General features: G+C 41.7%; 1 protein-coding gene across 5 annotated transcripts; it reads right to left on the minus strand.

Moving 5' to 3' along the window:
- Nucleotides 1-1,548: 1,548 nt before the first annotated feature.
- cic (Putative transcription factor capicua) lies at nt 1,549-17,752 on the minus strand. 5 transcript variants are annotated; one of them, XM_064679673.1, is made up of 17 exons: nt 16,375-17,752; nt 16,170-16,307; nt 14,879-15,531; nt 13,747-13,956; nt 13,508-13,632; nt 10,737-11,513; nt 8,561-9,915; nt 8,007-8,217; nt 7,623-7,925; nt 5,603-5,754; nt 4,486-4,918; nt 4,072-4,393; nt 3,848-4,011; nt 3,694-3,786; nt 3,443-3,627; nt 3,185-3,377; nt 1,549-2,366 (listed from the first exon to the last, which is right to left on the minus strand). In XM_064679673.1, the coding sequence occupies exons 1-17, from the start codon at nt 17,542-17,544 to the stop codon at nt 2,242-2,244; spliced, it is 6,609 nt and encodes a 2,202-aa protein (XP_064535743.1). In that variant the 5' UTR covers nt 17,545-17,752; the 3' UTR covers nt 1,549-2,241. The 5 variants fall into 5 exon arrangements, with proteins under 5 accessions (XP_064535743.1, XP_064535742.1, XP_064535741.1 ...); XM_064679672.1 differs by having other exon boundaries at nt 1,549-2,339; nt 3,443-3,786; XM_064679671.1 differs by having other exon boundaries at nt 3,443-3,786.
- Between the last annotated feature and the right edge of the window lie 7,937 nt (nt 17,753-25,689).

Here is a 25,689-nt window from a genome sequence, read left to right on the forward strand (position 1 = left end):
GTTAGTTGGTGTAAGTTTGTGGATTTGGGTCTATTACACTAACTTTTATATTACGTATTAAGTTTAAAGTTGCTTTTTATATATTTAATCATTGGCACAAATTCGCTATCTGAGTTCCTGTCTATCAGTTGCTTTTTAGCCTGCGGTTTATTTATATTGGTTTTAAGTTAAAACAGAATTTACTGAACTAAATCTGATACGAACAAAAGGGTAATGAACATTACTTTGTGCTCAACTGTTTGTGAGTTGTTTGTTTTCTTTTCCAATATGCATCACGACAATAATTTCACACGTTTGTTTTGCTTATAAACTTTGTTTTATTCTTTTTATAAACATTAACATGCTAAAATGTACTTTCTTTTTATTATATAAAATTTTGTTTTCAACTATATTCATAAAAAAACATAATAGCTAAACGAAACTAGTTTGTAAATTATAAGTAAGTGCGGCTTTAAAAAGTTGTAATTTTTTTTTTTTTTAATAACTAATTATTACACAAATAAAAAGTGTGCGTGCGCGTGTGTGTGTGAGTTGACTGTCATTTAAAAACAAATAAGGGGAAAAAATGGAGACGTCTTTCATTTTCAACTGTTAATTTGCAATACCTTATTAAACTAAAATTTTAAAGTTTTGTTTTATACACTGTTAGCTATTATGCTGCATCAAATACGTAGACATACATATATTTTGCAACGCACTGTAGCAATGGCCAGCTGAACTAAAATACAAAAGAATCTAAGCAAATAATGTATCGAAAAGAAATGAATTGTGACAGTAAACAACAGACACAACAGCACTTTAAGTTTAACACACACACACGTGATAATACAAAAGTTTCTGGCATTTGGACTTCTCAAAAATTGGGCCATTTGAATTGAAATTTGTTTAAAGCTTGTTTAAGAACTACTTTTACAAACTAGAAATATTATCATTATGATTGTTGAAAGCCAGAAAAATATTTAAGATTAATCGCAGTCACACACTCTATTTATAAAATAAAATTTAAATAAGCGAAACTACACAAAGAACTAAGTTATGCTTGTAATTATTCGTAATAAAAATAATATTCATAATCATAATAATAATAAAAACAATTAAAACATTCATAATTCATATATTGCAGCAACAGTGGAAGACAGTTTTCTGTTTATAAATTTTTTCATGCCGTTTCGCAATTGCGATTCTTTTCACTTTTGTTATTGTTTATGTTGTTGTTGTGGTTGTTCTTCAATATTTATTTGCTGTATACAGGATTAAAGTTTAAGGTCGATAAAGCATAAAGAAACAACGATCTAAACTAAACTAATTATACAATTTAAAATTGCTTATTCCAATTAAAATAGACAACAGCATAAAAATTAATGGCCAGAATAATAGTGGAATAATGTACATACAATTTAAAAAAAAGTTTTTTCTTTTCAAAGTGCCAAAGAAAAAGAATACGAAAAAGCAGACAATTTAAAATTTCTTCCGAAAACCTATATATATATATATATATGTATATATATATATGTAGGGTACAATACAACTACAATTTCTCCATTCAGCTTACAAATTGTGTGTGTGTGTGTGTAATCTTGTTATTCGATTTGTGTTCATTTTCTTTTGTTTTTGTTTTTTTTTTTTAAATTCTTCGCTTTTTACTTGTGCTAAATACACTTCAAAATTAATGTGCTATTTGGGTTAAGTTTAGTTCTTAAAATTATTATTTCTTTTATGGGGTATTCATTGTGTTTGCTTGGTTATTGTTTTTGTTTGTTGTAGTTGTTGCTTTCCTGTAAATTATTAACTAAGCCATTATACAATAATGTTGCCATAATGTATGTACTTCATATATGTTTCAAAAAGTTCTATCTTCCAACTGGTAAACTTCTTTATTTTTCGATTTATTAAGCTGCTTAATAAATTCATTCCTACTGTCCCTCTATCTTTTTCTACTGTCTCTCTGTCTCTGTTACGCTTGTAGTAGTATAGGCGTATTGCAATTAAAAAATTTAACATTTCTTATAATTTTGTTTTTTTTTGTTTTTGCATCTCTTTGATTTTTTCTTTCTTGTTTCAATATAAATGTTTTCCACATGCATCTCATACATGCTCAGTATCTATGTGTTGCTGCAATTATTTCTGTTATCCTTTTGTTTATTAATTTTAAGTAATTTGTCACTCGCAGCGTATCCAATTCATGCGTGTCCCAATCCTGTTCTCCTTCTTTAAACCAGCGACCTCACTTGAACCTCCTTCCTACTTGTACTTGTTCTCATTTTCGGTTAGTTTGCTTAGATGATTCACCTGTTGTTGTTGTTGCTCTGCAAGTTGCTGTTGATGTTGCTGGTGCATACCTGTCGTATAGTAATACGGAAAAACATCTATACAATGTTTTCACAATAGAAAAAGGAAATTCAAATTACAAGTTGAAAACGAAAATGGCAGAGGAAAAGTACAGTAAGAAGAGGGTGTGTGGGGACGAAACATTGTATACATGTGGCATACGATTGTTCCTATAGGATAAAATATAGTAGTCCGACATGATTTTGGTTACATGCAAGGAGCGAAGTGTAACTAATAAATTACGGGGCTGTTTAAGATAGCATGAATAACAAAGTGTTTCTTCCAGAACTTTATTTTTGACCGATCGTTCGTATGTCAGCCATATGAAAAGTGGTCCAATACGGCCGATTCCCGAATATGTGCTGATTAAGAATGATCTTATATTGACCCAGAGTCTACATATGTATATATAGTTTCTTAAGTCGCAGATGTCTCATTGATGCGTTACACATATCGTTAGGAAACTACAATACCCTCTGCGTAGATTTCAAAAGAAATATAAAATATTATGTTCCATTTGAAAAATAAAATGTTATAGTCTACGCTAGTTTTGGCTAATGTTGTGCATATTATTGTGAAGGCATTTAGTGTGGTAAAAGTGCAAATGAAAATGTATCTTCATACAATCGCCAATTGTGATATACTATTATTAAAAATAACTTATTTGGAACATTTTTAAACATCATTTTACACAACAAAAATAGAAGAAAACTCTTTTCAATTGTTGACAAATTGGGAATTAGAGAGTAGCAACAAATAAGGAATATAAAATAAGGCGTAAGGAGTTGTACAATGTGAATGTGGAGGCGATCGATTTTTCTGCTTCCAAATGGCCTTTTTACTCCCTTTTAATTACCTGACGCTGCTCCAGCATTGTTTTGGGCATTCAGACTAGCGCTCAGCGTGGCCGACGACGAGTTGGAGTCGGAGAGCGTGTTGGGACCAGCCGAGTGCGGTGTGCAGGGTAGAGCGCCCATGGCTTTTTGGCGCACCTCGCGTATCTTCAGCTGCAGATCTTGTTTGCGTGGAAAGAGATCGATGTGCTTGGTCTGTGATAAGAGGATAACTACGATTAGGATTGAATGTTCATATTTTATACGATAGCAACACGCACCTGAAAGGCAATTGTGGCCTGAGAGGATGGGAATACGCCGTGCTCATTGAACAGCTGCATGACTAAATTACGACGCGCTTCCAGGACCTTGCGGTGTCCCTTTTCGCTGGCATCGGATCGAGCGCTCTGCAACGGCGTTTTGGGTGTGCGCGGCGAACGGCCAGTTTGATCGCCGGTCTCAAGTTCTGCAGCAAATTGGAGATTAGTTCCAGGTGCATTTTGGCAAATACTACTTGGACTAGTTGGTTTACCTCTCAGATCATTGTTAAAATCAGCGCCAAAGAAACGCTGCGTGGTAGTTGGCGGCGCCGAGGCAGGCTCCTCAATCGAATCATCCTCGCTCACTAGAAAAATTGCTTGTGATTAGCAATGGGAAATTATAATGATTGCGTTATGAATACGAACTTAGTTTCTGCACCGGCGGCTGCACTGCATTCTTTTTGCGATAATTGGTGCCATAGACGCGCGGCGGCGAGGGCACAGCAATGGCGCTGGGCGACTGGCAATCCTCTGGCTTGAACTGTGGCAGCGCCTTGTACTTCTTCTCAAAGTCCACTTGCTTGAGCACACTGGAAAGGCAGTAGGGATAAGGTGGTGGATCATTTAAGATGCCACAAAGGGCAACTTACTTGTTTACTTCATCGCTCTTCTTCTTGTGCGACACCACTGCAGGTGCAGAGGCTGGCACGCCCCTTATTGGCGACTTGGGTGCCGAATTGTTGCCAACGGCCGTGGGCGTTAGTGGCTGCTGCTCATCACTGTTGGGCGTTGTGGTCGATGAGGTGGGCGTGGGCAGAGCCGAGCTGAGGCTGCTGCTGTTCACATGGCCAATGATGGGCGAGGAGGCGGCCACCTCCACCAGCGTTGGCGAGTGCAGCTGGCGTCCAATATGCTGCCCATTGCTGACCCCATAGCCGCCGCCTGTGCTGTTGTTGTCCGATTTACTTTGAGCTGTATTTACACACACACACACACACGCACACACACACACACAGACAATAAGATTCGGTTAGGTGTTCCGTCAATGACTTTCGGCTACTCACATAAATTCTTGCGCCGCTGCAGCGGAGCACGTCCCAGTTGCGCTGGCGTCGGCGCCAATACAAACTGCTGACCATCAGTGTCCACATCAACATCCACATCGGCATCTTCAGCAGCAGCATCGCAGCTGCGTTTGCCGCTCGTCAACTCGGACGATGCACTCAGATGATACGAGGCCGATTTGGGGGTGGAGGGCATCGACTTGAACGACGGCGAACTAGCCGGTGGCTGATCCTGGCCATGGCTGCTGGGCGCATAGCCATGCAGGCGCATTGCTGTCTGCGCAACAACCTGGGGCAGTGGGGGCGGTGGCGCACCCTGCACGCCCAGACCACCATTGTGCTTCTTAAAAAGGTAGCTGGACCCAAATGCGTCCAGCTGCAGGTGCTCCAAGCCAGAAGCCGCCTGTTGATGAGGCGGCGGCAGCAATGGGTACTATAAATAATTGGAATTTTAGCAATTGCAAAGATACCACTCTAGCACGATTAAAATTCTCAACAGGTTCAAGGTGCGCAAGTCTGGCAGTTATTTGCAAAAACTGCATTGATAGCAAAGTCTGTTTATAATATAAACTTGAGGTTCTTGTAGGAGTTAAACAAAAATACTGCTCAGTTAATATTCGTGTTAAAAATGTATAGAATTAGTAGCTTGTATTCCCTGGCGTTACACGCTCCAGTAATAGAATATCCCAAAATTGTCTGCTTACTACAGTAAAGTTTACCTTCCTAGCTCTTTTGTCTGCGCAGGACAAACCGTTTTATATTTGGAGATTAATCAATGAATAATTATAGTAGCGTATGTAAATGGACGGAATCTGTGATCTCAAAAGCCTTGTTGAAAAGTTAAAATAACAGGATTAAAAATCGTAGGATTATGGATAGAAAAATAGATGAATTTATAAGAGACATAATTGTTGTATTTCGCCAGTCTTTTTCTTTGGCCTCAGTAAACAAGAAAATTTATTTTTGAATACCCGAGACTTATACATCCTTGCAAAATTATACGATATGCGGATTCCCACTGATAAACCATTTTGTTTCAAAAACCTTTGTGAATACTGTAGGCAGTGCCTTTCCCAGTAGCATAGACTAAATGTTATTGTTTTTTTATTTAACTTACCGGATGACCCATGGCAAAGAACATTTTCTGTGCCGGCGCTGGACCCGCCGAGCCGAGAATCTGTGCTGGCGCCGAGGCGGGCGGCGTGGCAATGCTTGCCGCATGCCCCAAGCTAACGGTTGCCGGGGAGTTTGGTACACAGGCCTGATGGGCTGCGGATGAGTTGGAGTTGATCATAAGAATGGTGGTGGCATCGTTGTTAATGCCCTTGTTGTTGTTGTTGTTGTTACTATTATTATTATTATTATTATTATTATTATTATTATTATTATTATTTTTGTTATTTTTATTGCCACTGTCGACAGTGGCTGTTATGGTTAGTTCATTGGCTTTATTAGTACTATGATTTGATGCTGTCGCCATCGCCTTTGTTAGTACGGTCAGCGTGGGCGTGGTCGAGTTGGCCGTTGTGGTCAGAATGCGCGTATTGGCCGGCAGGGTGATTTTGTTGCAAGCATTGATGCTGATAAAGGATAATGGACGCAATGTTGCGCCAGAATTAGAGACTGCAACATGTTGCTGATGATTGTAGCTGTTGACATCGGTGATGAGCAACATTGTTGCTGGCTGTTGCACAGTGCTTGGCGTTGGTGTTGCTGTTGCTAATGTCTCGTTCAGTTGTTGCACCTGTTGATGTTGCTGTTGTTGCTCATTCGCAGCGTTGTCGACCTCGTCGTCGTCATCGTCGTTCCCATGCAAAGTATCCAACACTAAAGCGTCATACAAAATAGCCGCACGACCTGTGGCTTTGCTGGCATCTTGCAGTGTCAAAAGTTTGCGGATTATTGAAGTTGTTGTCGTTGTTGGATGGGTGTTAATATTATTGGTAGTTGTTGTAGTTGTTGCAGCAGTAGCAGCGTTATTAAAATTATTGGAAAATTGAATAAGTTGCTCGTTACTGTGACTAGTTGCTGTTGTTGTTGTGGTGGTTGTTGTTGTAGTTATTGATGTTAATGTTGTTGATGTCTGAGCTTTTGAGCTTTTGAAAAATAATGGCGGCGGTGTGTTGTGTTGTGGTGTTATTGTTCTTTGTTGTGTGCGTATAATGGTAAAATGATTGCGCGGCAGCGACGAGGGCGTCGCTATGATCGTTGATGTTGGCGTCGACGTCGGCGTCGGCGTTGGCACGCGTGTTATAACTGTTGGCGGCGTTTCGACACGCCGCTGATGCAGATGCTTTAGCTGCTGGTGTGGTGAGTTTGCCGGTTGTAGCGGCGTCAGAGAGCGCACTATGGTGAATTGCTTGCGCTTCAACGTAGGCGGATTCGCTGGCATGGCTGTGGGCATGGGTGTTGCTGGCTTAGCGATTGTATACTGTGCAATGTCATCAAAGTCTGTGGTCACATTAGCCAGCTCTGCCATAAACTGCTCGTCGTCATCGTCGTCATCTTCGTCATCGTCGCCGTCGACGTCTGCATCGTCGGCTGCGCACGCGTCGTCGTCCTTGTCGGTTGCTAGATCAGTGCTGGGATTGACTTTGTCTTGTTTTTGTTTAGGTTCGAATTCTTTTGCTTTTCGAGTGTGTGGTGAGAGATGTGCGTGAGAGATGGCAATGGACGAGGTAAAAGCGTGAGTTGAGCAATTGTGAATGGGTAACAAAGTGTGTGTGTTTTTATGTGTGGGTTTTATGCGAGCGTTTGGAGAAATAGAGAGAAAGATGTTATGCATAAAGTATTTGTTAAAAAATAAAAACAATCAACTTTTAAGATGAACTTCGGTTAAATACGTTAGATGCAAATGGGTGTGGGCGAGGCGAAGGGTGGTTAGATTCAATTTTGCCTTTGGTACACAATATTTAAATAAATGCTTTACACAAATAAATTATGTAACATACTCAACATCAAATCATAGTGATAAATAAAGATAATATATATATATATATATATATTATGGTAATTAATAAATGCAAAAACAACAACATAAGGGCATAAATAAACAATAAGATATTAAACTTAATAGAGGAATAAAAATATACATATATATTTTCGTAATTCGTCTTCGTCTTCTTCTGTAAACTCACCTCTCACATCCGTCGGACTGCACAGCGTATGCGGCATGGGATAGTGATATTGCTTTTGACTGAGAGCCGTCGCAATTGGCACATTGAAATTAAAGATGGCGCCGACAGCGCTGCTGGGCGTTGGTGCGCTAATCACGCCCCCCGTAGTCGCTCCAGAATTGCCTCCATTTAGTTTGTAGGGCGATGGCGGCTCCTGTTTGATGTCTTCCTGCTTGATGTGCGGCGGCAGCTGTTGCTCATCCGGTTTGGAACCGGAAGAGCTGCTGCCCTTTGGACTGATGGGCATCGATTTGAAGGCGCCGCCTGAGAAAAAATTAAGGAAGAAAAAACAAACAATGAGCAACTATTGCTTATTGAAGCTAATTGGGATTTGTGCTTGCTCGCCTGTGGGTTGGAATGGTGTTACACCGATTGGATTCTTGGGACTAGTGTAGTGCGTGTACATGGGCATCTGCGGATAAGGCATCATGGTGCTCTCCAGACCCGGATGGGCTTTAATGGCCTTTGGCTTCAAAGTGATCTCGCGCTCTGCGCTGGATGCCGGAGCGGACATAGTCTGGCCATTGCAGAGACTCGCATGATCTTCCTGGGTGCGCTAAAAAAAAAGTGTAGGATATTTGATAGGATATAAGCATAAATGAACACAGTTGGTAATAAAAGTGCGGCAATCACACACCCGAATACTATAGCAGTTAATCAATATATAATATTTATAACTGCGCTGGCATCTAGCATGGATTTAAGCAAGGCGTAGTTTGGTCGTTAAGTCGATAAAGCAAAAGAAATCGACAGTATTATAAACACGAGAGCAATTAATATTTGCGCAATCTGTGTAATTAGACAATTTGTTATCGCTAACAACCAAAATTATAGATTATCACACAAAACACCCAGATGGTATTATGTATTGCCCAGATTGATGGGGATTTAGATCTTACCTGTTCCGCATCCGTCTGGAGCTGTTGCTGCTGCTGCTTGCGATAGTCGTAGGGCGCTTCATCCATGTCCAAGTCGTTAACGCGTTCGCGGCATTGCAGATCCAGTTTCGTGGGCGGCTGTTCATCCTCAACGACAAGCATTTGCTCATCCTCATCGGACTGCAGCTCATTCTTGAGCTGCTTGGCCTTGCAGTTACCCTGCGATTGGCCTGCAATGGTTGTGGGCGTCTCTTCGCAAGCAATGTTGTAGGTGTCAATGGTCAGTGGGATGATATCGCCCTGTACCTCGACGGCTTGGGCACTGCCGCTGCCGCTGCCGCCGGGCGTGGAGGGGCACATGTCATCCTCCAACGAATCGGAGCCGTCCACAGAAACCAGACGCTGTTTGTCTTCGTTTGTGGCATTGCCGGACGAGGAAGCGCCACCCTTGCCCGATGTGGAGGATTTGCGGCGATCCTTGGAGCACCATTTCCAGTCCGGATGCAACTGAAAATGCGCATCCTTCACTGATTTGGCCAGCTCATGATACTGGGCCTTCTGGTCCGGCTTCAACGCATACCACCATTCGCCCAAGATTTTGCTAACCGTGCGATTGTCCTGATTGGGGTGTTTCTTGTGCACCATCTTGCGATGCTTCTTCGAGAATATCATAAAGGCGTTCATCGGTCGACGTATCTTCTTGCCTGCTGCCGCCGCCGCAGTCTGCTGCTGTTGTTGTTGCTGCTGTTGCTGCTGCTGCTGCAGCGCACTAAGCGACTGACTGCGCCGCTTGGCCGCCGAGGTCGTTGGCGCACCGGCTGCCCCTTCGCTGACATCATGGCATTCGTCTAGTTTGCGTATGTTGCTGTTATAGGTAGGCAGTCGCATGGCTGCCGTCGGTGCTTTTTTGCCATTCGACATGGCTGGCGCACAGGTCGTGGACTCAAACACATCATCGTCCAGCTGCTCATCGGGCTCATCAGCTTCATCCGGCACACTGGTCGTTGCTGCTGTCGCTGCCGCCGCCGCCGCTGCTGCTGCTGCTGCAGCTGCCTTTGCATCGTTCATGGAACAGTTTAGCGGCTTGCCGGGCGATGCCATCGGCGCGGGCACAATCAAGTGATTGTTGTTGTGATTGAGCGGCGGCTGCTGCTGCTGCGTTGCTGCTGCTGTTATCGACGGCATTGGGGGAGTTTGCTGCGACGACAATTGTTGGTGCTGTGTGTGCTGCTGCTGTTGCTGCTGGTGGTGCAACATGGCCACGCTGTAGTTGCTGTTTGTTGTTGTTGTTGTCACCGCTGTCGCTGGAGGTGCTTTGGTCATGGCTGGCATTTGCGGCAGTAGCTTTTGCCACGGATAGCTAGCCGCATTGTAGCCTGAAAAGGACATAATAGAAAGTAGAGATTTGAATATAGATTTTAACGATCTGATAATGACTACCTCCCGACACATATCCACAGATTTATTTCTGTAAAGAAATTTTTATTGACCCACCTGATTGCGAAACATGTGCAAAGTCGGTTTCGATTACTTTAAATTAAGGCTGGCTCAAGAGTAATTGAACGAAAATAAAACACTTGGATAAGCCTTATACCCCAATTGCAAGTTTTCTTAGGCTACTGACACTTAGGCAAAGTATTAGAAGAAGAGGAAAACGTTGACTAACATTTGATTAATAAATGAAAACATATTTTAGAATTCTTTTTTTTTAAGATTTTTAACAGTACAAATACAATAAGTTATTGCTTTAATTGATTTGGGAGACCTGATAATAAATTTCAACGGAATTCTAAAACTTATTTTGATTAAACAAAAATGAAATGTGAGTTGTTATTTTTGTAACATAATAAAAATCTGTAGAAACCTAAAACTTTACAATAATATTTTGTTTGTACGTTCACACGAAAACTTATTTTTTAAGGCGTAACTAATGTAAACAAATGTTTGTATTTTACAATTTACAAACGCGCATCGATTCGCGGAATTGTTTAGTATTTTTGTTTTATGTAAGCATTCTTAAATACATTTAAACTGAAAGTCCAACTGTCTTCTTTTACATCGACTTTAAAACTATAACTGCATTTAATCGATAATACATAATCAGTTATCAACTGTAAAATCAAATTTGTTATCGATTTGTAGGCACGCGATTATTTAAATGACTCGAAAAGGGTCAAACGTTTTTTTTGGCACTTACCGTTTTTTGGCAATGCATTATCCGTTGGCACAGCCCCTGTTACGGATGTAGGCGTGGTTGGCGGATGTGAATGAAACGTAACCGATGTGGGCGGCGGCGGTGGCGGGGGTTGCTGCTGCTGCTGTTGCCCAACGGAAGCAGGCAAAGAATTTTGCGAATGAATCTGCGACTGTTGGGCCGCATTCACGATGACAGGATGAAAGGTTTGATGGCCGGCCGTGGATACAACAACATGCTGCTGCTGCTGCAGATTTGGTGCCGACTGTTGCAGTTGCTGTTGTTGTTGTTGGTGCTGCTGCTGTTGGCTGCTGGAGATGCGTATGACGCTGGTCGCATGGCCGAGGGTGCTGCTGCTGGGCGGAGCTGCTGGAGCCGGCAGTGCATTCAGATGAGCGGCAGGTGGCTGTTGTTGTTGTTGCTGCTGCTGCTGTGGCGGCGGTGCATGCATCACCAGCGAAACGGCTGCCGTTTGTGGCGGTGGTGGAGGTTGTTGTTGCTGCTGCTGCTGCTGCACAGCTTGACTGCTCTCCCAGCCATTATTGTTGTTGTTGTTGTTTGTATTATACAACACTGGACTGGGTGTTGTCGTCACATGCTGCTGCTGCTGCTGCAGTTGTTGTTGTTGCTGCTGCTGCTGCGACTGGTTCGCAATGGGCGTAAAGAAATTTTGCCTATGATTGGACACATTGACCGGGGAGTGGGCGATGGCATTCAGTGGATGATGATTCACGGGTGATGTATACGATGGCGTTGCAGAGCGCGAGCTGCTCAGTGACACTGCAGATAGAAAGATAGAGTGACAGAGAAAGAGAGACGGAGAGGGTGAGAGAATTGGAGGGGGAGTATTAGATATTTGTTGCAAACACGATTGTTTTCATTTCAGTTTTTATTACATAAGCACTGTAAATATAATTTAGCGCCCAGCTCAAAGTCCTGGAACGCGTTCATATCGCTATCGCTGCCACTGCCACTGTTGCTGCCGTTGCTACTGCTGACTGCTTGGCTGCCCCCTCCTCAGTTAAAGAACAAGCACTTCGATTGGCATCACTTTCGGCACATATTTTCGTATTTAATTTGCTTGAAAACTTTTTGTCGTCGTTGTCAAATTCGTTTTGTCTGCTGCATTCGCATCGGTATTCACTTTTTTTTTGCTTTTGCGCCGCGTTCTGTTCTGTCTTCTTGCCTTGCCTTTGACAGTTTTCAACATAAAATGCGACGACGACGTCAAAAGAACAGCCAGCAGTTTAACTGAGCGGGCAGCGACAGCATAAACTGAGCGCCGCTCTCACAATCGTCAGTTGTTCGCTCATTTTGCTCTCTTGGGCTCGCTCACGACGTCCATGTTTGTTTACCTGTTGTGTCTGTTACTGTTTGGCTGTGTGGGTGCTGTGCTGCTAGCTGTTGTGTGTCGGTTAATGTCCATGAGTGTGTGTGTCTGTGTCAGTGTGTGCGTGTGAGTGCGCTCTCTCAAGTGCATTTTTGTTTAGGTAAAAACGAATCAAAGGCAGGGCAAATAACGAGAAAAGAAGAATCTGTTGCGCTTCGCACGCAGCGCGCTTTTGTTTCGGCTGCGCTGCATTGTTCGTTTCAAGTGGCGGCGTCGACGTCGCTGCATTGATCGCTTGCAGGTGCATTGGAATGCGTACGCGTCGCTGTCGACGTCGCTGCGTCTGCATTTTGCTTTTGCGTGTAAATCACGCTGCGGTCATACTTTCGAGTGGCTAGAAGAGCTAACGTTGTTGTTATTGTTGTTGCTGCTGCACGCACACGTCAAACAATAGAAACCCTCATCGGCCACGGCCCCTGAGAACACCTTAACAAAACCAACGACCTTTATCCAGAGAGGTGTGCTTGTGTGCCTATCAGTGAGAGTCTGTGTGTATGCATTGATGTGTATGAAATGGTCAGCAGCGGCGCTGCTGCTATAAAACTTTATGATAGGCATTTTTATTAAGAATTGGAAATTCATTCGGACCAATGTGAAAGTCTTGGCAACACCAATCGTTTAAATACGCTACACCTAAATATGTCGGGTACACTACAATTTTAACTCTATTTCCGATATACATATGTACATGTGCATATGTATATACTGCTTTCTCGCATCACACGCTAGAAAATTCGCATTAAAAGTACAGAATAAATAAAGATTGTCGTAGAGTTCGCTCTTGCATTCTACTTATGATTTTGTGGACATCATAATTATATAAAAAACATTTAAGAAAAGAAAACAATTATTTTACTCCGATTGAATGCAAAAATATATATATATATATAATAATATATATATTTAAATATATCTTTATCCGCTGACTAAATGAGAGTTTTAATTATGTTTTGCTGATGTTAGTTAAAAGAACATGTCTCAAGATGCTTAAAATATTTAAGTGTAGCGCATTAAAAAGTCTCTTCTACCGAAACTAAACGCACATTTCTAGAAGCGCCTTAGAAAACAGGCCAGAACCGCCTAGCTGTAGTCGAGAGGCTGGGCTGCGCTACGATCTGCTCTTGGTCGTTTGTAGCTGTGTGGGTAATTGCGTGAACAGACAGACAGATTAACAGCTAAAGCTGGCGCTCAGTTGCGAAGGCAACCCAACCCAGTTTAGGCGAGGACTAGCTGGGAAAGCCAGCCTTGAAAATGAATGCTAGCGAAGTATGAATAAATTTCGAAAAAAAAATAAATATGTGTTGCTTTTATGATTGAACGGAGGAGGATCGACAGCAACAGTGCTGCGGCGTCATAAAAGTCAAGAGGTGTGAGTTGCACGTACCTAACATGGCGGCCACATCGGTCTCCTCCTGATCATAGCGACCCGTAACCCGATGGTTGGGCGACGTTTCCGAATCGCGAGAGTTGTCCTCATCGTTTTGCGTCTTGCTGCTCGAGCGGCTATCACTAAAAGAGAGTAAAAGGGAAAAGAGAGAGAGAGAGAGAGAGAGAGAGCAAAACGATAAAGAGAGCATTAGAACAGCAGCGATCACCACAGAGCATTTAAGTTTAGAGGCGCACCTGAGAAAACGACCCGGCCCCGTTGAAGAAGGCAGCGCATTGCTGCCCTTCTGATTCAAATGTCTAGAACAATAGCCCCGCCGCTGAGATTCTTTCATGCACAGCATGCAGAGACGTCGCCATTGCTTGCCATTGTACTTCTTGCGCACTCCGGATTCCGATTCCACAATGTCGCCCTTCTTGAAGCGATGCGGCGTCGTTGCCTGAGATCTGTCAACGAAAATACTCTCCTTAATACACACACACACACACATTCACATTTTTGTAATTAATGTATTGAGTTTAAGCAATGCTCTAAATAACGTCAACTAAAAGGGTTACGACCGCAGACAGTGCAGTCAACGACGGCAGCGATCAAAGCTTTTGCGGTTCTCTTTATAACAAATTCAAGAGAACATGTGCAGTAATTATAAATGTAACGCGATTCTCTTAAGCGCGTGTATATTGATATGGCTGCAATTATACCCTTTCCAATTCAGAATTGGTATAATTGCGTTGTGCAAATGCATGTTACAGGCAGCCGAGCATGAACGCGTCGATCTCGATAACTATAATGCTTCTACTATTTTTGATATCTTCTGCCGTTTTAATAATATCGATAAAAATCGATTTCGGTACATGGTTCTTAAAGCAAATTTTGAAAATTTATGTCCGTACAAACATCAAACATCTAGGTGTTCGTATAGTAACTGAGTATATCCTCCAAGCAATTGAAGTATAATATTTATTTCAGCAGAGAATCATTGTTCCACCGGGATAAAGTGGTTCACTTTAAACCACACTCTGGGCATAAAATGCCGTTTAGCTATTGCTATTTTTTTTGCTATTTTACGCCCGTGCATATTTAATACTCTCCCTACTAGCTTGCCTCAAATTATATTCCATATAGATATGTCAAAATGCTAAACAAAAAAGTTTAATACAACCGTTTATTGAAAACTAATTAAATTTCCTGGTAGAATTCCTTCCTAGTTCTTACGGTTTGTTCGTCATCAATCTGTCAGGACAAACACTTTTATATAGATTTAGATAAATACGTATTACTTTTTGAACTTTCGTACCCTATCTATGATGTAGGCAAGTTATTTTTCTATCTGATGCACTGATAAAAAATCCGTATGAACTTTCTTACCTTGGAGTTGCTGGATGAGATCGTGGTGTCAGCCTCTGATCGAGTAAGCTGGATGTGCTGCCGCGGCTCTGCATGCTGCTGCGCTTGCTGCCGGCGCTCATCTTCTCGGCATCCACATCGCCGGCAGCCGGTGAATAGTCGATGCCGACGCGCTTCAGCTCATCGTCGGAGTCGTAGTCGTCGTAGCTGCGCTGTTGCTGCTGTTGTTGTTGTTGCTGCGCTGGCGATGGCACGTGCATTTTTAGTGGCTGGTGGTGGTGCTGCTGCTGGCCATTGCTGCCTGGCGAGATCACAATGTCCGGCAGACCATTGGCCTGCTGGTGGTGGTGGTGCTGCTGCTCCACAAGCGCCAACGGCGGCGGCGGCGGCACCGCACCGCCCTGGAACGGCGACGTGGCAGCCGCTCGATAATACTCATGTTTCTGGAGCTGCTGTCCACCGGTTGGCGTGCTCGTTGGCAGCTTGCCGTCGTACCGCGTGGCCACAAAGGCCTTTGGGTATGCCACACTGCTGCTGCCACCGGATGCCTGCTCCGGTTTCCGTTTGACGCCTGTTGCCGGCGGTGTTGCCGTTGGCGTCAGCTCGTTCAGCTCATCCCACCAGGGCGGCAGCAGCAGGCGCAAATCCGCGCGACGCACAACTTTTGTATTGGGCTACAATGGAAATTCAATAAACATATTGCAAATATCACCTAACTATTTCTTAAAGGGTTTCTATCCTACATAATACTAGAATTACTCGGTTTGGTCCGGGCCAGGTGTTTTGCTCCGCGCCTTTTGTCATTAACCACTTCGGATTTGTCAAAATCTCTGAACAATAAAGATTCACACAACGCTTTTTCACACATTTTTTAAAATGGGCGGATGGAATTTACCGAAAACCCGCCTTAGCATGCATTTACATCACATTAAGTGGCTAAAGTCAATCAATTAATCTATCAGGCAGCAAATCGCGTCATTCTGGACAAACACTTACATATATTAAAATGCATAGAGGTTTTTATACTGCAATATTTTCTAAGCGCATTATACTGAGAATCTAGAACTTTTTCGGTTTTACTTCTTTTTGCTTGATTTAAAGGCTTTTAAAATTTATTTCAATTGTTTTTTTTTGTAAATCTTAAGCAACCATTGTATATTTTTACTTAATTAGGGTTGAGGCTTGAGAAAAGTTTGTATTGAAATTTTCAAATTCAAACAGATTTATAATCAAGTAAAAATATTTCTGTTTAGAATTAAAGCTTACGATTTAAATTAAATTTGAGTTGATATATTCTCCACGTTGCACTTACCAATTCATCATTGACTAATTGCACGGTATATTGCTTGGTTCCCTGGTTGATCTCCATAATGATGCCCTCCACATACACGCAGTCAACGGTACGTCCTTCGAGACTTTGACGCACACAGACGCGAGCCTCCAGCGTGATCTGCAGTAGTAAAGTTTAAGTTAGGATTTCTCCATAGATCTGTAGGATAAGGTAGTTAGGTACTTACATCAGCCATCGGTGGACTGGCATCCAGTATCACATTGTAGCGTCCTTGCTGCAGCACATCCTGATACAGTTGCTGACCAAATTCGGTGGCATCAAATTTCACGAGTATTGAGTGGGGCGTGGCTGTGGGCGTGGTCATGGTCGTTGCCTCTTGCACTTGCTGTATTTTGCCGGGCGCATAGCATTTGCCCACTTTGGCCAGGACACGCGTGTTGGTCCATTCGCTGAGATCGAGTAGAGCAACAGGCTCGTGTTGCTGCTGCGGCTGCTGTTGGTGCAACTGCAACTGCGTCTGTTGCTGTTGTTGTTGTTCCTGTACATGTTGCTGATGGTGTGAGTTAAAGCTAAAACGTGATTGCTGCTGTTGCTGGTAGAAGACGGGCGTGTGTGTGCGCGAATGATTGATTGCTGCTTGATTGCTGATGTTGCTATTGTTGCTGCTGGCAACATGTTGCTTGTAAGTACTAGTCGCATGTTGCAGCGGCGATGCGATTATAATACGTTGTTGCTGCTGCTGCTGCAGATGTTGCTGTTGCTGCCTGATTTCATTGCTGTTGCCGGCGCCTGCACCTGCACAATTCATTGCTGACGGTGGACTGACAATCATGCTACGCAAAGCTAACGCACTTTGCTGCACGGCAGCAATATTGCCATTGGAGAGCGTATCGCTGCCATTGCCATTCGTCTCGGCGGGTTTTTGTTGCTTGTACATCGTGTGCTGTTGCTGATGCAATTGCTGCGGCTGGTGTTGCTGTTGCTCGGCTTTGTCCAGCTCAGCTGGATCAAATTTTCGTTTCTTGGGATGCTGGCGCGGCTGTGTTGGCTGCTGAGGTGTTGCTGCTGTTTGTAACTGTAATTGTGGCTGAAACAAAACATGTTGCTGCTGCTGCTGCTGACGTTGCTGCTGCTGTGGTGTCTCGACTGCTGCTGCTGTGGTTGTTGCTGTCGTTGTTGTTGTTGCTGTTGGTATACCGGTGGCTGCAGTTGTTGGTATAACCATTGTGTTGGCGGCAACAACAAAATGTTGCTGCTGCTGCTGTTGTTGCTGCTGCTGATGGAGATGTTTATTTGTTATGACATAAGTTTCGCCAGCGGCAATTGTGGCAACTGCTGCTCCAGTGTGTGTTGCTGTTGCTGCTGCTGCTGCTGTTCCATGAGCAGCGCTGAGCATCTTAGTTGATGTTGCTCTCCTCGTTGTGGTCTTTCCAATTGTAGCAGCAACATGTGTGTGGCTTATTTGTTGCTCGCGTTGCTTTTGTTCCTAATGCTGGCTAGTATCGGTCGGCCTTTTGCTATTGCTAATAGAATTGTAGTTGTAATTGTTGTTGTTGTACAACGATATTGCCCGCAACATCTGCAACATCATTTGGCGTGGCCGCCTGCAAGTGAAGAAAAAAAACAATAATTTGCATTAAGTTGACAAGCGAAAACACATTTAAATCGGCGCCCAATGGCCAAAATGTCATTTCATAATTAGCGCAATCCGCATCCTGACAATTCTGACATCCCGGCGCTACAACTTTGGTTAATGGCGCCTGTCGCCGGGGCAATAAAATTCAATCTCGGCCCACTCCTGAGTATATACACATCTATGCATGTGTATATACATGTATATGTACTGTGTGTGCGTGTGTGTGTGTGTGCGACGACGACGACAACGGAAACAATTTAATTTACACAGCCGTCCAGGCGTGGTCGGGTGTCGGTTCTGGGATCCTAGCGGCGTTTTTATTTGCAAGGAGTAAAAATAAAATACTCGTATAAATGATACTTGAAACATTTTATGCCAAAGCCGCATACCATCAAAGCACACCCCACACAGACAAACGTCATTCATTTGCACAACTCTGTACAGTCGCATGAAAAATTAAAATCATCTGGCAACCCCACACAGAAAGAGGCAAACAGCTAAAAGCCCGAGAAACCAATTTGGCAGAGCTGCAGACGTTGAAGGACGACATTAAATACAGTGGGCAATTTCTCATTGATTTTTATTAAATTTAGCTAAGCCACATTTTGTAAAGCTTGGGCAAATAAAATAACAAATTAAATTGAAGTGATGTTTCAAGAAATTTAAAATTTAATGAATGGAATAACAATACAAATTTCCAATCTGCAAATATCCTTAAAATGACATTCTGTGAAAGCCCTGAACATGTAAAATATATCGATTAATCGATAAAAATTCATTATTTCAATGCGTTGACTAATCAATAATCGCATATTAAAAAGCAGCTCGTTATTAATGAACATAAATGTGTGGTACTATGATATCTAATTAGAAAAAACAGTCTGTTTTATAGTTTGCTAATTGATAAAAATACAAAGTTAAATTGGTATAATTAAGTAAACTTTATGATCTTCAGTATTTTGTGCTTCATCCTTTATATCAATTGTACCTAATATATAGAACGATTGCTTCTTCATATTTATGTCATGTGGTTTGATTGAAAAACCCCACTGCGCATCGATGCTGCAGCCTCGACATTGACAATCCAAGTACAGTGAAATTTCTTCTAACCGCACTCCAAACGTCGCGGTGTTTTCTTCGTTTATGGGATCTGTCCGTAATGGGAGCTTTTACTGTAGTTAGCAGAGGAAGGAGTCTATTAAGGCGCAGAGTTACCAGGTGAAATGCAGGACATTGCAGACGTAAAACCAGTAATCAATTTGCTGATAAGAAAATAATCATTTTAGAAATGCAAAAATAGAATCTGTCGCTGGTAATTGATTGGCCATTTGTCATTATTTGCTGGCTTATCTGCTCCTCACTGCTAGGTACACTGTTATCGGTGCACGAACAAATTCAGGCCAAAAATGTGTATGACAAACATAATTTTATTGCTTTAAATTAAAAAAATAATAAGAATCAGAAGTCCTTGCATAACAAAAAATAAGAAAACCCCAAATGTATTTTTTAAATTGATATTCCATTTTTTTTAACTAGTTTTAAGAATAATAACAATAAAGACATCATTTTTTTTATGCGCCCAAATCTGATAGGTTGCCTGAGGCTTGCTGGCCTGTACAAAAAGTGTAGCATACTCCCAGGCTGGTCGCGTATATCTGTTACAGCATATATGCATGTGTGTGTGAGAGCCGCAGTGTTGCCATATTTCATAAATTCGCACAAATCATCAACCCACTCGCCCGCTCTTTCTCACAATTTTTCTCTGTCAGTGTAGGCGTAATTGCGGGAAATGACTGCCACGCCCACTTTGGGCCACACGGTAGGACAACAACATAATAAAAAGCTTTTGAAAAAAAAAACTTTTACATAGCAACAGGAATAGTCTTGCGTAGTCCCGTGAGATCTTGCTGCTGTTTTTTTTTGCTGCAGCTGTGACTGCTGCTGTTGTGCAGGACAAGTGCAATGATTGCTTTGTTTTTTATTTCTCTCTTTGCTTTTTACAACTTTTCTTTTCATTACTGTTGGTTGCTAGGCTCAATCGCCTTGCAACTGTGTGTGTGTGTGTTTCGGTGTATGTGGGAGAGTTTCTTAATCTGCGTTACTTCTCCATTCCATTCTCTCTTTTGTTATTGTTTTCGTATCAAGCAGAGCTATGAAGCAGATGCTCTGATTTGGTGGACAGCTTTTATGCAAAGAACAGCAATATCTATATATTTTCTATGGCTGAGTCTGTGTCTATGATGGTGTTCAGTTATAATACACGACTCATAGTGTAGGAGAGTGGGTGGGGTATCGAGTTTATTTTGCTTTGCAGTGCTACCGATGCGTGCTCAAGTAAATTTTCCATATGCATGGCTGGCTATTTGGTGTGACCTCCACAACTTCACTCCACTACCTTCAGTTTTCAGTCCACCCATTTAAACTGCACCCGCTCGTCTGCCAATCAGTCTGCGCTTTGCTTCGCATGTACACAGCTTCTGATACAGTGACGTTCAAAAAAGATGGCACATTTTCTACTTAACTCGTTTATGCTAACAATATTCACATCCATCGCAGCAATTATTTATCATTATTTATATTTAATTTCGAGTTTGTTAATCGATTCGCTGTGAGTAGCTATATAAATGAATCATCCTGAGCTTGACTTAATGAAATTCAAGAAAGGGAATACATATTTATTTATGTGGATACATATATTTAGCCACTACTGTATCAGTTGGTAGTTGTGGGTCACTCACAGTATTCTTCTCAAGTTTTGACCACAGACCAAAAAAGTGATTAGGTCTGTGTGTATTTATTACAGTTATCAGTGCTTTGCTAAAAATCTGACCGTCAGTTATGATCAAATTTTTATAATTACATTGCAGATGGCAGCAACGACACAGTACACGAAATGTGGTCTAACAGAGTATTATAAACTATGGGTAAATTATATAACAGGGTATCTTCTTGTAAAGCATATTGTTTATTGTTTTTGATCATGGTCATTATAATGTCCTTCGCAATTGCAGTTGCCTTTTGTTCTTGGTTGTTGTCTATTGACATGTTCAGTTTAATGATGCTTTAATTCACTTACGCCCGTTACAATGTGCTATTGATTCAATGCAGTCATGATAAATTCTAAGCAAAGCATTTATAGGAAGAACACACACACATACATATGCATATGGATGTGCATATATATACATATATTGTATGAAAATAAATTTGTTATGATTTGAGTCGTAATTAGTCTAGAGAGTTCTTTGAACCTTAACGGTAGTTGTTTTCGTATCGTGTTTTGGCGCCAAATCAAAACGAAAGCGAAGCAAAGAAGCAAAAGTGTAAAATGCACTCAACACTTAGACAACCGCAGAGGCTGCGCACAGAAAAACCGAAGCAGAGCCAAAAATGCAAGCCATAAACTTAATGCAGACGGAGCGTACGTCGTAGCCGCTGCTGCTGTCGCTCCTTGCATCCATCCTCTTCCCACTCATACACATATTGCATTCGTTGCTAACGGCGCTGCCCGCACGCACTTACATTGATATGCACACTTATACATATATACAAACTTGCACACACACTTATATGCAGAGCAACGGTAGCAGTCTGACTGTGCTTGGCTGCTGCAAAGTCAGTAACCCCACTCGTTGACAGCAGCAGCAAATAACAACAAAAATGGCAGCGGGAGCAGCAGTACTAGACGAGAGCGCAAGAGTGGGCCAGACAATAGCGGGTGCCAGAGAGCGAGAGCAAGAGCGAACGCTCAGTTGGCATGCGAATTTGTGTGCTGTGATTTTTATGTTGTTGCCAACTCGTCAGAAGTCCTCCCATTCTCTATAATAGCGACAACAACAACAACCGTTGCATCAAAACTCGTTGTCATTCAAAGCATAGCAAAATGTAAAAACTGCAGCGGAGCATCATCAAGTGAGAGTGAGTTGTGCGCAAATGTTTCTGGTGAGCGGAACGGGGAGATCTTCTGCGGGTGCCGACCCACACCACATACACCCTACAGAATCATAGCGCACCCCACCCTTGAAAAAAAGCGGCAACAGCAACGCCGCTCATTTGCGTAGAGTAAATGCAAACAAGTCGTGCGTTGTTCGTCCCATACGAGTCACACACACATACCCACGCGCACGCATGAATGCGATTTGCGCCAGAGGCAGAGAGAGATAGAGATAGGGAGAGAGAGAGAGACGCAGAGAGAGAGATGGGGGGAGAGAAAAAGAACTTACATTGGCGCGTGTAACAGCAGACTTACACACAGTGCCGCGTAAAAAAGTGGGCACAATTCGACTTCAATTGGGTGACAAAACAAAATTTACTTTTTTTTAATGCAATATTTTGCACGTCTAAAACTTTTTGTAACCATTAGAATTTTGTAGTTTTTAATTTTCACCAGCATTAGCAATGACTTATGTGATACAAATATGTGTATACATTTTATTAGCCATCAGTGTAGGTCAGCTCGTTCCCTGAGCATGCAGTTTTGTTATTGCTGCTGCACCAGCCTTTACTCATTTTTAGCTTTTTGCCTTTGCATGGCGTCAATTATTCGTATGCGCTGTGTTTGAGCTTGCGTTGTTGTTGTTGTTGCCAAGTGTGGGGCGCACTAGTGGTAAAAAAGGAAAGAGAAGAATGAAGTCTGCAGAAGAGGCGGGGTGCGGATTAGGGGAGCAGATTGGGGGTCGCAGTGCACAATCCGTGTGCACTAAAGGAGTGAGTGTGTGTGCAAGTATGCACATGTGCGCGAGCTATTTCATCTGTGTGTTGGTTTGTTGCCTGCCTGGCAACGAGCAGTGCGAGAAAATGTTAAGCAAAAATCGACGACAAGGAACATGGTCGATTGAAAACGTACGAGAAGTATCAAGGCCCTTGCGAGGGTTGTGTAGGGACAATGGTGATGGTATTAGGTGTGCGGCGCGCGTTTTTTGATTGCAATGAACAAAGATGAGATGACTAAACAAAAAATTCAAGAAAAGACAAAACAAGAATGCTATAGAGTTACCCTGTTCTGTTTTTATCATCTACATATAAAAATATATTCATATGGAAAGTTTTAGGAGAGAACAACTAGGGTGTATTTATAGGATCTTGCATCGCTTGCCATGTGCATTTCTTTTTTTTTATTTTAGTCTATTTGTTTTTAAACAGGGTATAGAAAAACACACGACTACTCTAGGAATTTCATTTTAACCGGCACAGTAGCAATTCAGCGAAAAGGCAAACATTAACGGTAGCGAAGTCTACTCACATAATCGCTGCATCTTGCTTACTATTATTACAGCAACGCGGACAGCAATAACATTCTCAGCTCTTCGCTATTCGGAATCGCTGAAGTGGCGCCCGTTTCTTCTAGAAGCTGTGCCTCGACTGTTATTCGCATTGTTGGCTTCTTCCTTTTGCTGTTGCCGTTCGTACTTCTAATTGGCTTTAATGCATTTCGATTAATTTGCAGTGATGTTGCTGAAATTGAGGCACACATACTAATTAAAATTGTTGTCCTAGCTCGCGAAAAGAAGCAAAAACTCATCTTAAGAGTAGACTGTATTGTATTCGCTTCACTCTCTCCTCCAGTTCGTTTTTTATTGCTAATTGGAGTCAGAATCAATTCGTACATAACAACTCAAGCAGCACTCGAACTATTACGCTTAAATGGTTGCAACTTGGCTATGGATCATTGGAGCTCATTTATATGTTTGAGTGGGAACCAAGTATAATGAAAAGTGTAATGAATATACAGGTGCTTTGTCATATACACCTAACGTCGCTTTTGGTTTGGTTTTTTTAATCAAAATTTATTTCATTTATGAAAAGGAAGTTTCTTTCCAACTTATAAAATACACGCGGATAAGGCCCGGCCTTGCCCGTGGCACGTATAAAATAAATTTTCTGAAAAAGGTTTGAAAATAATTTTGAAACTGATCGGACGGTAAACAACAAACTTTCGTGCAAACGTTTTTCGCTAATTAACTACTGTTGTGGGTGGAATTTTAAAAAAAGTTTGAAGCAAATCGGACAAAACTTAAAACTTCATAAAAATAATCTTTGTATCGCACTTTCCACCGATGACGCTTGGATTCTGCGAAAAGCGTGAGACACGATCTTAGGAAATAAATTTGAGCACGAAACGTCACCCAACAAATCTTTGACCCCTATTTTCACAAAGGAGGAATGGATTTTTCGAAAAGTGTAAAAAACCTCTCAAATGAATTTGAACAAAGATTTTTTGAAAATGAGTTAGAAGCCGATCGGATGGTAAACAAAACAGTTTCATACAAACGTTTTTCGCAATTTTTCGACACTTGCGGGTGGAATTTCTAAAAACCCCGTATTAACGTGCACCTTCATCACCTAAGGTAACTACAGTGAACATTTCAGCTTCCCAGCTCTTACGGAATGGTCTGTGCGCTGATCACCAATCAGTCAGTCAGTCAGGACAAACAGTTTTAGTGAATAACCATACTTAAATAAATAAGATGCAGGATGTAGAATATTGCATGATTTCAAAAATTGGGTAAACAAACATAGGTCAATCAAAATCCGGTACTGTTTTTTTAGATAATGTGACGTTAATCCATTGGCTGAATTATGGCCGTAATATTATTTGGTAGATATTCTACGCGTATCTAGCTAAAAACATTAGTGAGGTCAGATATATGACTTGGAACATTATCCAATAACAGCAAAGCTTTCATATATAATTATTACGTTGTTTAAATAAGCTTTAAATCAAGTGCAAAATCGTGTTATTATACACTCATTTAAATCTCAGTCGGTCATTAAAATAAAAATAGATCACGTGGATTTCTTTGCTCAAAAGAGCAGGGTAAGGATGCGTTCTATAGTGGCTTTGTGTCCTGGCATTGACTTTTCTCGTTCGGGTACCCGTTTCCAATACGGCTGCTTTAAATACATGTGTGGGAGATATCCGCCTTCTTTTATTATGTTTTTATGGATATTTACTAGCAGTCTCCTGGCCTCTATTGGTTCCTTCTCCCTTAATCTAAACGTTCAAACCAACTCTTGCTAGCATCAGATGTAAATGTTTATATAGACAGATTCTAATTGTGTGATAGCTGTTTGTATATCTAGGTTCCCAGCAATGACTCTAGTCTTATCATTTTCAATAATCTTTTTATACCCTGAACCCATTAAAAATGGGTAAAAAGGGTATAATGTATTTGTGCAAATGTATGTAACAGGCAGAAGAAAGCATCTACGACCCCATAAAATATATATATTCTTGATCCGTCCGTCCGTATGTGTGAACGCAAGGATCTCAGAACCTATAAGAGCTAGAGACTTGAAATGCTTGCTGTAGATCCTCCTAGTGCCCGCGCAGATCGAGTTTGTTTCCGATATTCGATAACTTGCCGTTTGCAAATATCGATAAGAATCGATATCGAAATCAAGTTTTTTTTGAGAAATTTTGCTAAATAATAAGAGCTAGACTCACCAAACTTGACATATAGCTTCTAGAATAGTACATATATATTAAGTATCTTTCATTTTATAGCTATCGCCAACTCCCCGCTGCCACCACAATAAATCAAGTAAATAAACCAATTTATGCTGCCCACAATATAAGCCACAATTTAAATGCAATAGACTTTTTGAGAATACACAAATATTCTATGGGACAATAAGATGTACTTTCAATAAGATCGGTTAAGAAACACAAAAGTTATATGTTTTGGTTGCGCACGTGTTGTTAGGAACAGCTAGCGTAAATTCCAAGAATTTCTGTATAAATGTACACACACACATTCATGCGCGTCTGCTTTGAATTCTATCAACAGCATTGCAATTGCGATTGTATGGTTTTCTGTGCTACTATTTTAATTCGTTTTTTTCTCACTACGATTTAACTATTGGTGTGGCTATTGGGTAGAAGCGGCGGAAAGTAGCGTGATG

This window comes from Drosophila montana, unplaced genomic scaffold (assembly GCF_035044405.1).
Source record: "Drosophila montana isolate Dmon_TW-CO22-7 unplaced genomic scaffold, ASM3504440v1 contig_203_1, whole genome shotgun sequence".
Taxonomy (NCBI): Eukaryota; Metazoa; Arthropoda; class Insecta; order Diptera; family Drosophilidae; genus Drosophila; species Drosophila montana.